Source organism: Tachyglossus aculeatus, chromosome 14 (assembly GCF_015852505.1).
Source record: "Tachyglossus aculeatus isolate mTacAcu1 chromosome 14, mTacAcu1.pri, whole genome shotgun sequence".
Classification (NCBI taxonomy): domain Eukaryota; kingdom Metazoa; phylum Chordata; class Mammalia; order Monotremata; family Tachyglossidae; genus Tachyglossus; species Tachyglossus aculeatus.
In genome coordinates, this window is record NC_052079.1 from 20,450,148 (window position 1) to 20,463,277 (window position 13,130).

General features: G+C 41.3%; 1 protein-coding gene across 1 annotated transcript in view; it reads right to left on the minus strand.

Moving 5' to 3' along the window:
• ZFC3H1 (zinc finger C3H1-type containing) overlaps positions 1–13,130 on the minus strand; it is a 62,035-nt gene that overhangs the window by 13,409 nt on the left and 35,496 nt on the right. Inside the window, exons 17-27 of the mRNA XM_038756055.1 lie at positions 12,211–12,753; positions 12,003–12,112; positions 9,589–9,720; positions 9,372–9,493; positions 7,935–8,036; positions 7,087–7,203; positions 6,180–6,363; positions 3,544–3,730; positions 1,715–1,903; positions 689–926; positions 40–145 (exon numbers count right to left, since the gene is read on the minus strand). Coding sequence (XP_038611983.1) covers positions 40–145; positions 689–926; positions 1,715–1,903; positions 3,544–3,730; positions 6,180–6,363; positions 7,087–7,203; positions 7,935–8,036; positions 9,372–9,493; positions 9,589–9,720; positions 12,003–12,112; positions 12,211–12,753 — 2,030 coding nt within the window. The remainder of the gene's footprint in view (positions 1–39; positions 146–688; positions 927–1,714; positions 1,904–3,543; positions 3,731–6,179; positions 6,364–7,086; positions 7,204–7,934; positions 8,037–9,371; positions 9,494–9,588; positions 9,721–12,002; positions 12,113–12,210; positions 12,754–13,130) is intronic.

A 13,130-nucleotide genomic window follows, 5' to 3' on the forward strand; every position in this document is an offset into this window, starting at 1 on the left:
CGCTTCGGGAAACTGTAACTTCGGTGAATTTGGCTTTACCTGTCGAGAAGCTGCTGGAGAGCAATCATATTTGTGTAGAGCGGCAGACAGACCTCGATTCTCTCGGCAACTGAAAGGCTTTCATCGGTGCAGGCTAGGACGGCATCTGCCCAAGAAACAAACGCCCGCCGCTGAAAGCTGAACAGAATAATCTCCAACGAAATTTCAATCCCTATGACTTGCTTGAATTCGGAGACATCCACAGTAATACGGGAAGCGCTTCTCATTGCCCGCTAGCTGGCCTTCCTAAACGCCACCAAAATGGCATTGACCTTAGTACCACAGAAGTGCCACACTACATTCTGCAGCTCTACAGCTTTCTATTTACAAGGGAGCCCTCGAGCTTCATGACAACAAACAGAAAAATTATCTGTTTTAAGCGCTGGGGAGGATACAAGAATTATCTACGTGGTCTGGGTCCTCATCACCTTACATAGTAACTCCGTTTGCAATTATGATCCACTTTGGAAACGCACACCTGTAAATTCCCCTCAAAACCCATATTTTCCAGCAGACACTTAGTTCGCTTAGGCATTGGCCAACCACGTATTTATGTTCCTTATATGCACGGGCTTAGAAATGGGCCCATTTTTGTTACAAATAAACACGGTGAGAAATTCCAAGGTCAAGTCACATGCGTATGACGTACCTTCGAAAACAGCTAACAGCATGTCAGGATTGGTCTTCACATCTTGAACTGTTTGCCAGGGTATTAAAAATGGCTCTTTATTAACAATCCTTGAAGGATTGGCGTTAGTTGGATCGTACAATTTCAGAGGGAGAGTGTTGAATTCAATGAGATGTACGTAGGCTAGCCAAGCCAAACAGCGGTCACTCGTCGTAAGGTGTTCGGCCACAATTCTCTCATTCGCTGACTTCAAAGCATTCTGTGGAAAAAATGAAAGTTCAATCCAAAAGATGATTATCGTCATTTCTGAAAACAAGATTACTCATGTACTAGACGAGGGTAATCAAAAGTGCAGGAGTACAACGCACCTAGGAATGAATTTAAGGAATAGAAACTAAAAATAAAGGAAAATGATTGACAACTCCCTTCCAGCCACAATGAATTCAAAACCATGTTACTTCAAAGAGAATGTTCATAAAGGACCTGGCTGATTTTTTTTCCATAATAAAAACCATAAAGTAGTATTTCGATTAAATACATTTCTGACTACCTTGGAAGTTAAGAAATTCAAGAAAAAATATATTTTGTATATTCAAAAGTGCCTCAGTATTGAGAATTTGTTGCCACTGGAAGAAAAGGAAAGAAATGTTAAGTCACGCTGAAGTTCAAGATTGGTGTAAATTTCCTTCTGATGAAGGTCTTTAGAGGGAAATGCTCCCTGAAGATTCCTTGCACTGAGGCGAGTTATTTCTCAATTGTTTTATTCTCCATATTTCGCAAAAAATAAGTCATTCCTCCATCACAACACAGCTGTTCACCTTGACTTAGAATTCTAATTATACCTGTACAGTGTAGGGATTTTGTAAATTTAGGACAGATGAGGCAGTTGGGCAGAGTACTATTTGGCCTGGCCGGTAAGATTTTCTTCTCCTAGAGGGATGAGTTCAGAAAACAGTACTAGAGGCACAGCTGAAATAAAAATGACAAAACTAAAGTCAAAATATCCAACCTAAAATGCGTTCAGATGTTCGAGTCACCAATACTCACCTGTAGAATAGCAAGGGCATTTTGGTGTTTTCCAGTGAATAAACTCAGCTGAACTCTGAAGAAAAGCGTCTCCAAAAGTTGAAAGGAGAGGAGGTCGGACTTTTCTTTCTCGGTGGCTTCCATTAGGAACTGCAGCATTCTTCCACATACATAATCCTTTCCATCAAAAGTCGTTTCTAGGTTCAGGAACTACACAAACATATTTTGGATCATTTCATTATAGCTGAAAACTTTAGGGCACTCACTCATTCAAAATTTGAATTCATTCAAATGGATCTGAACTCATTCAAAAATGAGATCTCATCTGAAATCACCACCAATCAATATCTGGGTAATCTTAAAAAGTTTCAGCACAACCACCTCTTCTTATTGTTTACTCACAAACTGGGGCGGGGGGCTGTGGATTGTTTAGGATGCCAAAAGGCGGTAAGGACACTGACCCGATCGCTCTTTCGGTCAGAAAATCGCGTGGCCGAGGGGCAACGGGAAAAGGGATGACGCTGCCGAGGCATTTAATCCCTAATCCAGGGGTAAATACAACGTGTCTGCTGTGTGACTACAATAAGTCACTTGGCTCCTCTGTGCCTCAATTACCTCATCTGTAAAATGGGGGTGAAGACTGTGAGCACCACTGTGGGACATGGACTGTGTCTGACCTGATTAGTTCCTATCCACCCCAGCAGTTAGTACAATGCCTGGCACATAGTAAAGGCTTAATGCCATAAATATCTGAAACAAATCTGCCATCGAAACCTGAAATAACCTGAACATATTAACACTAAAAATGTTCTGCTGCTTCAGTGCTGCAAAAACTGTAACATTCATTCATTTTTATTGAGCACTTATTGTGTGCAGAGCATTGTATTAAGCGCTTGGGAAATACACAGTGCACAAGTCTCAGAGTGTCCTTATAGGAAAGTCACATAGGTGAAATTATTTCCTACTGAATTTCTATTTTTCCTGGGTAGACTGCTATTTGTGAGGCTTCTAGGATTTGAAGGTAACAAGAATGTACCCTTTGTGGGAAGCTGCAAGGCTTGGGAGTCAAAGGACCTGGGTTCTAATCCCAGCTCTGCCACGTATCGGCTGTGTGACCTTGGGTAAGTCAATCAACTTCTGTGCCTCACTTCCCTCAGCTGCAAAATGGATCCTCCCATAGGGTGATCAATGAATCAACTGCATTTATCGAGAGCTTATTGTACTAAGCGCTTGGGAGAACGGGGCTGGTAGGCACATTTCCTGCCCACAATGAGCTTACAGTCTAGAAGGGGAACAGACAGTAATGTAAACAAGTTAAGGATGTGTACATAAGCGCTTTGAGGTTAAAGGAATGGTAAATAAAAAGTGCAAATCCAAATGCAACATGCATAATATAATATGTCGTATGGCTCGGCGCAAAAAGCCCGGGCTTAGGAGTGAGAAGTCATGGGTTCAAATCCCGGCTCCGCCGCTTGTCAGCTGTGTGACTTTGGGCAAGTCACTTAACTTCTCTGTGCCTCAGTTACCTCATCTGGAAAATGGGGATTAAGACTGTGAGCCCCACATGGGACAACCTGATCACCCTGTATCCTCCCCAGTGCTTAGAACAGTGTGTTGCACATAGTAGGTGCTTAACAACTACCAAAATTATTATTATTATTACCCCAAAGTTGAATATAGCACTTGACACATAGTAAGTGCTTAAATAGCACAATTATTAACCTTCTGTGTTTCAGCCAGCAATCTATTTTGATACAGCTCACAAGACACCCCAAGAATGAACAGCCCACTATATGCCACTGCATGGTCGCACTATATTAAACAACAAAGAACCACCCAAATTTACTTACAGTCCACCAAATTTGGTAGGTAGGGGCATACTCTACAGCTGTTTCACACATTTCTTGCACCTCCTCCTTGGTTCCCCTTTTTGAAAACAACCTGAGGTAATGGCACCAAATTTCTGGATTTTCTTTATTGTTTTCCAATGCTCGCGCCAGGACATTTAAAGCAGAATCCAAGCACTCCGAGGATGACCTGCAGGTTTCGTTTTTTTAAAGAGAGAGAGAGAGCCACTTAACTGTGGTCTGGACTCAATTTGCTCATTTGTAAAGTACACATACCAGGACCACGAGCAATAGACTCTTTCATCTTGACTATTACTCCATTATAAACACCTTGTAAAGAGCCAGCCTCACTTGCATAAAATTGTGCAATGGATATACAGCACACGACATTCACCCACTAGGGATCTCATTTGACGTAAAAATTACATTTCCCTGGTGAAAGTTAGATTTGAAGCCAGGAAGGCGGGTTACGATTTTAAAATACTTTACCTCATGAAACTCAACAACAAATCTTCTCTTCAAATAGAGGTAAGCAAGTGTTGATCACACACGCAAAACCAAAATGCAGCCATAAGATGATCTCCTCAAACATGTTTTCCATTACTTTTCAGCAGTGCTTTTATGATTCACATTTGCCCAGGAAAAGTTAAACAACTCTTTCAAGGCCAAGAGCTGCTAGCAGAGAATTATCAAAGCACTCAATATAAAAGCACTTTTCAACTGTCAAGGGCTTGTTATCTCTATGGGAAGATAATTCTCTCTAATGACCCCATCTGTACCAATACGGCATCATTCTTTTGACCTTCACTCAGCAAATGAGGCAGAAAAGAAAACAGTCATTTCTATATGACCAAATACCCAACAAGATGAAAAAGTTAAATTAGTTCCAAACTCACAATTCTTACATTATCCATCTTTAAAGACAACATTGCATGTGCTGCTGGCTACTGCTTAGCAAACATTTTGTTTAGTGTAGTTTTCAGGGCCATTTTGGGTTAATAAGAAAATCTGAATCCTCAAATTACCGAACCTTTGGAAAACAGCGTTCAGAAGATGAAAAGTACTTCTCAAAAGTAATACAATCGTTACAACTTTAGAGTTACGATGGAAAAATACATCAGAGAATGTTGGTTTAACTGAATTCAGCATTAGAAGGGAAATTAGGTAAAATGTCATTTGGCTACGAGCCGTAACCAACCACCCCACCCTCAAATGTTCACTTGCCAATGGCTCCTTCCAAACTGCTTTCAAAGATTCTCATGCACCCCCGTCCTAAAAGAACCTTCCCTTAACCGCACTGCTCCCTCATTGTCCTACCTCTCTCGAGCGAGTTGTCTACACCTCCTGCCTCTACTTTCTCTCCCCAGTTCTCTCCATCTGCCCACTTCACTCCATGGAAGCTCAGGTCACCGTCGATCTCCTCCTTGCCAAATCCAACAGCCTCTACTCTATCCTGATTGTCCTCAACTTTTCAGCTGCCTTCAACATTGTGGACCACCCCCTTCTCATGGAAACATTATTTAACCTTGGCTTCACTGACACTGTCCTCTCTGGTTCCCCTCCTTTCTCCCTGGCGGCAGATTCTCAGTGTCTTTCACAGGCTCTTCAAACCTCCCAATCTGACAACAAAGGTTTCCCGAGGCTCAGTTCTAGGTCTTCATCGTCACACCCTCCCTTGGAGAATTCATTCATTCCTGCGGCTTCAACTACCATCTCTCTGTGGATGATACCCACATATACCTCTCCAGGCCCGACGTCTTTCCTTCTCTGAAGTTTCACATTTCCTCCTGCCTTCAGGATATGTCGGCTCCAGTGTCCTGCTGAAACCTCACACTTAACATGTCCAAACAGAACTCTTCATCTTTCCGTTCAAACCCTGTCCTTCCCACATCTCTCCCATCACCAACCTCCACGCTTCACAAGCCTGTAACCTTGGCGTTATCCTAGACTCACTTCTCCCATTCAACTCAACCCATTCAATCTGCCACAAAATCCTGTAGGTTCTACCTGCATAAACTCACCCTTTCCTCTCCATCCAAACTCCTACCACGCTGATCCAAGATCCAAGCATCTTGACTAATGTATCAGCTTCCTCGCTGAATTCCCTGCCTCTTGTCTCTGCCAAATCTACTCCTTCACTCTGCTGCCCAGATCATTTTTCAGAAAAAACCTCCAGTCCACATCTCCCGACTCAAGAACCTCCAGTGGTTGCCCATCTGACTCTGCATCGAGAAGAAACTCCTTTCCATCAGCTTTAACTCAATCAGCTCTCCCCCTCCTACCTTCACCTCGCTGCTTTCCTACAACCCAGCCCGCACACTTCGCTCCAAAAGCCAACTGACCATCTGTACCCCAATCTCATCTATCGCACTGCCCGACACTTGTGCATATCCTTCAAAAGAAGAGCTATGCAACCTTTTTGTGTAATGAGTATTACAAAGCTCTGGGTGGGGTCAAGTATCTCTGAAGATCTAATTGTAAACCGTTTCAAAATAATTTTAATCCATTCTGTGGCTTTAAAAAGCAACAAAAACTCCTTTGCCACTAGGAAGGAAACGCAGTGGTTCCAGGTGAAACTGTCCTAAAACACAAAACAATTGGAAATATGAACTTGTTACCCAAAGATAAGCGCTACTTACCCATCATTTTGATTCAAATACTTATATGCCAGTTTGAGCCAAAGCTGCACATCAGAAGGGTTTTCAAGTACACTTGCTTCTAAATTAGAAATGTCATCTGTTTCATTTGTAAAATATCTGACATCATCTGGAGTGACAACTGTATCCAAAACCGGAATACTGCTCTGTTGTTCTGGTGGGGAAGCTACAAGGTTGAATATGTCTTTGTTGAAAGAAATAAAAAACACCCCAGCCCCACATGCCCTACAATATACATTTTGATAAAATAACCCTCTAGTGATTCATTACACTCAACATTTAGATTCCTAAAATAATATTCATTTATATTCAGTCTGTTAACTCTGCATCATCACCTGATAAGGGACATACAGTTCACTTCTGCTGTCCAGCTACATTCCAGCTGAATTCAATGGCCAGTTTTCCTGGAATGGTGGGGTTGTGTTCTTTAAGAGCTGCCGAGTACAGAAAACTTGCCCTGCAGAACCCACTCTATTGCAAACACCACGAGGATATTAAGTATATTTATTAAGTGCTTAGTACAGTGCTCTGCACACAGTAAGCGCTCAATAAATACGATTGAATGAATGAATATGCACAACCCTTTCTCCCAAAAGCACATCACAGTCTATGCACATAAAGCCCTTTGATTCTGCCATACTTTCTGAAAACACATTACGGCAAAAATGCCTATATATTTTCTTCAGGCCCAAAGTGTCTTACAAGTGAACAGCTTAGCAAAAGACGACATCTGGAAGCACGTTTCTCTTAACGCGATTACTAATTTGCAGAGGCTCTGTATCCACGACCCATTCAGTGCATCTGCACGAATGTGGTGCCAATATTGCTGCGATCCTTTCAGCTCCAGGGCTGTTGGCTTTTTATCTTCACATGGGACCCATTCTCTTACCGTATCTAATAGGTCCCACAGACTGTTCCTCATCACCACTGCTGCTATCTGAAACGGGTTTTCTCCAGAACTTTGGTCTCCATTTTCTCTTATCTTTGTAAGTTGTGAATGGAGGTGCTGTTTGCAAGGTAAAACAACACGCATTGGTTGGGAATGTACACCGTTTAAAAGCGTGGCTTATAACTCAAAACAGTAATCTGAAGTCAGTGAGTTGTATTTCTTGAACGCTGTGGTGTGCAGAGCACTGTACTAAGGGCTTGGGGGAGGTACACTATAACGGAGTTGGAAGGCACATTCCCTGCCCACAATGAGATTACAGTCTAGAGGGTGAGGCGGACATTTATAGAAATAAATTATGGAAATGTAGTTAAGTGCTGTGGGCCTTCAATAAGGCCTTGAAGGTGGGGAGGGCGAGCCCACTGTTGGGTAGGGACTGTCTCTATATGTTGCCAACTTGTACTTCCCAAGCGCTTAGTACAGTGCTCTGCACACAGTAAGCTCTCAATAAATACGATTGATTGATTGATTGATTGATCCGAAGGACATGAAGAGGGAGGGGCATTCCAGGCCAGAAGCAGAATTGTGGTCGAGGGGTTGGCACCAAGACAGACGAGATCCTGGCAACAGAGGAGCGAAGTGTGTGGCAGGAAAGCAGTTTTCCATACTAAAACCAGTATACAACCAGTAAACTCATCGGATAAAGTGCCACTCAATAAATACCAATGTTGATACACACAATGCAATCCTACGAATTAACCAAAACTTTGCTATATATTACAGCACACTGTACATCGCCTTAAGATAACATAAAAAGCACCTGAAGGTTTAGAAAATGAAAGCCTACTTACTGTGACCTTTGCTTTCATTGATATTGCTAACAAGGAGAACTGCCATCTGATCCATTGACATGCGATCTTTGTTTACTCCGAAAAGCTTCTCAACGTACTTTTCTGAAACCCATGGTTTTGAAAAATTAGAAAAGTCAAAGCAGGGTTTTGGAGTTTCAAGTACTTATAAAACCAGTTAACTTAAAAACTAAAAAGAGGTAATTTTAACTCACTCACCAAATGAGACCACCTTCCTTTTTATAGTTTTGAATATGGTTTCTATTAGATGGCATTTTCTAAACTTTTAATTTTCTACTGGCCGGAAAGCATTCCTAGTTCATTTAATTTTGGAATTTGGGATCGCCTTCTTAAAATCGTGCCCAAATCTTAAACAAGGCTTTCAATAAAAACAAACTAAAGAACTACTTGAATTGCATCTACTGTGTGGATTGCATGGCATTAACATCCGTGTAAACATTTTCAACCCCCCCGCAAAAAAATGACTCTTTGCAAAGGAGAGAAACAAGTGCTTATGTTCCTTCAAAGGCAATTAAAAAAAAAAACCCTCTCACTTCAACGTGTGCACACTATCTTCTCGGGATTCAAACGCCAGCCATCAAATGTAAAAGTGCACTCTACATTACATATATGACTATGTTTTAATGAGGCTGCAAAACAACAAAAGTAAACTATTGCATCATGACATACAAGGAAATTGCAACTTCACGTCCTTTTTAGATTTATATTGGATATTAGGGATATCATGTTGGGCATCAAACTGCTCAGATTTTAAAGCTTCTAAGAATTAAAAATTTTGAATACTGTTTTGAATGCGGATTTTTCTCTAAGTTTAACTTTCTAAATGAAAATACAATCTGAGTTAGGACATCTTACAAAATGCAAACTTCAGCATTTCTTTGGTTTCAACTTTTTGAGCTATTCCAAATTTTTTTTAAATGGCATTTATTAAGCGCTTACTATGTGCAAAGCACTGTTCCAAATTCTTGAGAAATGAAAATAGTTCAGTGATTCAACTAATTTAGTTTTCATATACAAAAAGGCTACTGATTTCAAACAAAAAAAATCTGGTAATTTCACATGAACTTAGTAAGATCTTTGGCCCATCCACAATTTATAAATGCTAAGGCTAATTTTCCAGACATAATTGATATTTAAAAAGACTGACTCCAAACCACCCCTGAAGGAATCTTAATACTTGGCTGGACTATTTTAGGTAATACAAGCTATTTCTATACTGGAGTGGTAACGTTTGAAAAACAAAAACCAACCTGGAGATCTTGGCACAGAGCAAGCATTTAATAACAAACGATCGTACTTAAGAGAGTGACAAAATATTTTCCCAAATTCAAAAAACGCCAGCCTCAGCTAGTTTAAAAACGAGATTCAGCATACTTGTTTCAAGTTTTCACAGGATGAAAATACGAAAATTTGAAAAACCTGTTGCGGTGGTGATCTCCTCCTCTGTACTTTTCTCTGAACAACCAATCAATGCTAAATTATAAGAAAGAATGTCCTGGAATAGTTGTTTTCTGCTAAGAGTGCAGTCCTGCATATGCTGCCTAAATTGACGAAGCAAGAAAAAGGAATTATGCATCTGAATGGCCAGCAAGATGCTCTCAATTACAGGAAACGTTACTGGCTTCAAATGACTCACCACTGACAATCGTCGTCATTACACGTGCCTGTCAGATCAAAACGGCAGAAACACTGTTTCGGTTCAATCATATTACTATATGATACAGAGCTGAGGTAAAGTTTTTCCTTGGTTCGAAAATAAGGACTGAACCTAGGAAGAAGAGAAAAAAACACGTTAAATCCTGAGGAATCTACAGCACCAATTTTGGTCGTAAGCACCTTTGACACATTTACCAGAAGACAGTTTACGGTACACGTTTCAGGCCGCGTTCAATGTCTCCTGGCATTCCTGAAATCCAAAACAAACAGACCACCACCCTTCCCACCTTCAAAGCCTTATTAAAAAATCACACCTCCTCCAAGAGGCCTTCCCCAGCTAAGCCCTCCTTTCTCCTACTCCCTCTCCATTCTGCAACTCCCTTTCTTCTCTCCACCCTCAGCTCCACAGCACTAAGGTACGTATCCGTAATTTTTTTTAACGTCTGTCTCCCCCTTCTAGACTTTAAGCTCCTTATGGGCAGGGAATGTGTTGACTACGTTTGTTTTATCGTACCCTTCCAAGGGCTTAATACTCTGCACAAAGAAAGTATGCAATATGACTGATTGAAAACACAGTTCTCAAGTGATCAGAGCATGTCTTTATAAAGCCACCAGGCCTACAGTGAATCTATTTGAAGAATAATGAGTTTCGAGGTAAGTTCTACATACACACTTAGCACTGAAAAATCTAACAAAGAGTAAGTAAAAAATGACCCCTCTTGTAGGTACTTCTTTCAGTTTAGCCCCTCCAAATCATTCTGAGGTTTTATGATACAAACGCAATAAAGTCCTTCAAACGTATGCAGCTGAGGACCAAGGGAAAATTACAAGGAATTGAATCTTTACTTTGTGGTAGGATTACAAAACAGTGAACCTGCATGCAAGATTTGTATTAAAAACAATAGTAGTAACTTAAAGGAATAATAATGATGGCATTTATTAAGCGCTTACTACATGCAAAGCACTGTTCTAAGCGCTGGGGTAGCTACAAAGTAATCAAGTTGTCCCACGTGGGGCTCAAGGACATAATCCCCGTTTTCCCGATGAGGTAACTGAGGCACAGAGAAGTTACGTGACTTGCCCAAAGTCACACAGCTGACAAGTGGCGGAGCTGGGATTTGAACCCATGACCTCTGACTCCAAAGCCCGGGCTCTTTCCACTGAGCCACGAATCAACAGCAGATACTAATAGCAATAGTGGTAAACTAGTTTCTAAGCGGTTACCGGGTGCAGAGCCCTGTACTAAGCCCTGGAAAGGAGTACACGAGTGGGAATGAGACGTGAACCCGTAACTTGAGGAGTGAGCAAAGTTTCTGAAAGAGATTTCAAATGTATAACCAATTGAGGAATGAGATCTTAATCACATGGATCTTAGAAATTCTGCCAGCTGAATAACTGAAGATTTATTCAATTCTGTCCTCAAGCCAGAACCTTGGCATGCATGAATACCAATCAATCGCATTTATTGAGTGCTTACTGTGTGCAGAGCACTGTACTAAGCGCTTGGGAAGTACAAGCTGGCAACATATAGAGACAGTCCCTACCCAACAGTGGGCTCACAGTCTAGAAGGGGGAGACAGAGAACAAAACCAAACATACTATCAAAATAAAATAAATAGAATAGATATGTACAAGTAAAATAAATAAATAATAAATAAATAAATAAATATGTACAAACATATATACATATATACAGGTGCTGTGGGGAAGGGAAAGAGGTAAGATGGGGGGGATGGAGAGGGGGGATAACCACAAACATGTTTGACAACCTTTACATCAATCAATGGCATTTATTGGGCATCTACAGTGTGCAGAGCCCTGTACTAAGCACTTGGGAGAGTACAGAGTTGGTACTCACTCCCTGCCCACAACGAGCTAATAGTCTAGAGGGGGAGATAGACATTAATATAAATACTTTAGATGTACAAAAGTGCTGTGGAGCTGTGGTGGGGTGAATACCAAATATCTAAAGGTCACAAATCCAAGTGCACAGATTTATTCAATCGTATTTATTGAGCACTTATTCTCTGCAGAGCACTGTAATAAGCGCTTGGGACGTACAAGTCCGCAACAGATGACACAGAATGGAGAGGGAGATGAGGAAAAGAGAGCGAAGATGACCCCTATTTTTCGCATCACTTTCTTAGTCACCTTCCTGCATTACTCTAAAACTGGAACTTGCAAGACGACAGAAGCCTCAGGAAGGATTTGTTTTCTGAGAACCGGCTGGGATCAGACACCAATAAGAGATGATGCCCATCCCTTGAAAATCACATATCATTTCTGGGAAGACCACCCGCTTACGCAAGGTTCCCTCAGGAAAAAATGAAACAAAATGGCCCTGAGAGCAGGGAACATCACCAAATATAGTATCCTCAGACCTTCATATTATACCTGTAAGATTTGAAAAGGAGAAGAGGACTATGATACGGGCCAAATGGAAATGGCTTCCCTTCTGTTTGTTTACCCTGGGCTGTAACAAGATCCACATCCACAGAAATTTCCTGAGAAATAAAAAGAGAAATGTTTCAGAAGATCAACAGGCTTCTGAAAGCTGAATCTCACTACAGCATATTTTTAAAAGCGGTTATGGAATCGTTACCTGACCACGCAAAACTTTTTCAGTTGTGAGGGTAGCGCTTTGCAAAATCAGTTCTGGCAAGCTGTCGGCCTTAGAATATAATCTTCTCAGCTCATCTATATTTAACCCCAGGAAAAGTTCAGGTTTTTCTGTAGTGTTTTTAGTTTTCTTATTTACACAGTCTTTGTTGGGGGTGTCTGTGTGCTTAAGGTTAGGTTTAGTGAACGAGTTGGACTCCCGGAAGGATCTCCTTCGCTCCCTATTTGATGTAGACAGAATTTCATCATCAACGTCATTCTCTCCACTGTCAAGAGTCAATTTGTCTTGGGTTAAATCATGGAGGGAGGGCTGAGGTAATGTGAATTCGGGCTCCTCTTCCACCGGAGGAGCGGTATTTGGCTGTTCCTTGGTTTTAAGCGCACGAGCCTCTTTCAGCTTCTGAATCTTTAGGGCGTACTCATATTCCAGTTGCTGAAGTCGCTTCTTTTCCAAAGCAATCAGTTCAGCTGAATGTTTTTTGGGACTCGATGCAGGAGAAATATCCAGTTTTAACATTTTGTTTGGCTACGAAGATAAAGCTCTGATTAGTTCCACATTTGTCGTCTGATATTAAACATGAATAAGACAACTGTAGCCTTTAAAAATTATCTGATAAATTCAATACCAAGGGCAGCCGTACATTTCACAGAGCTGTGGCTCTCAGTTTCCCAGTTAAATGAAATATATATAGTATAGTAGAGAAGCAGCTTGGCTCAGTGGAAAGACAACGGGCTTGGGAGTCAGAGGTCATGGGTTCTAATCCCGGCTCCGCCACTTGTCAGCTGTGTGACTTTGGGCAAGTCACTTAACTTCTCTGGGCCTCAGTTACCTCATCTGTAAAATGGGGATTACGACTGTGAGCCCCGTGTGGGACAATCTCATTACCTCGTACTCCCCAGAGC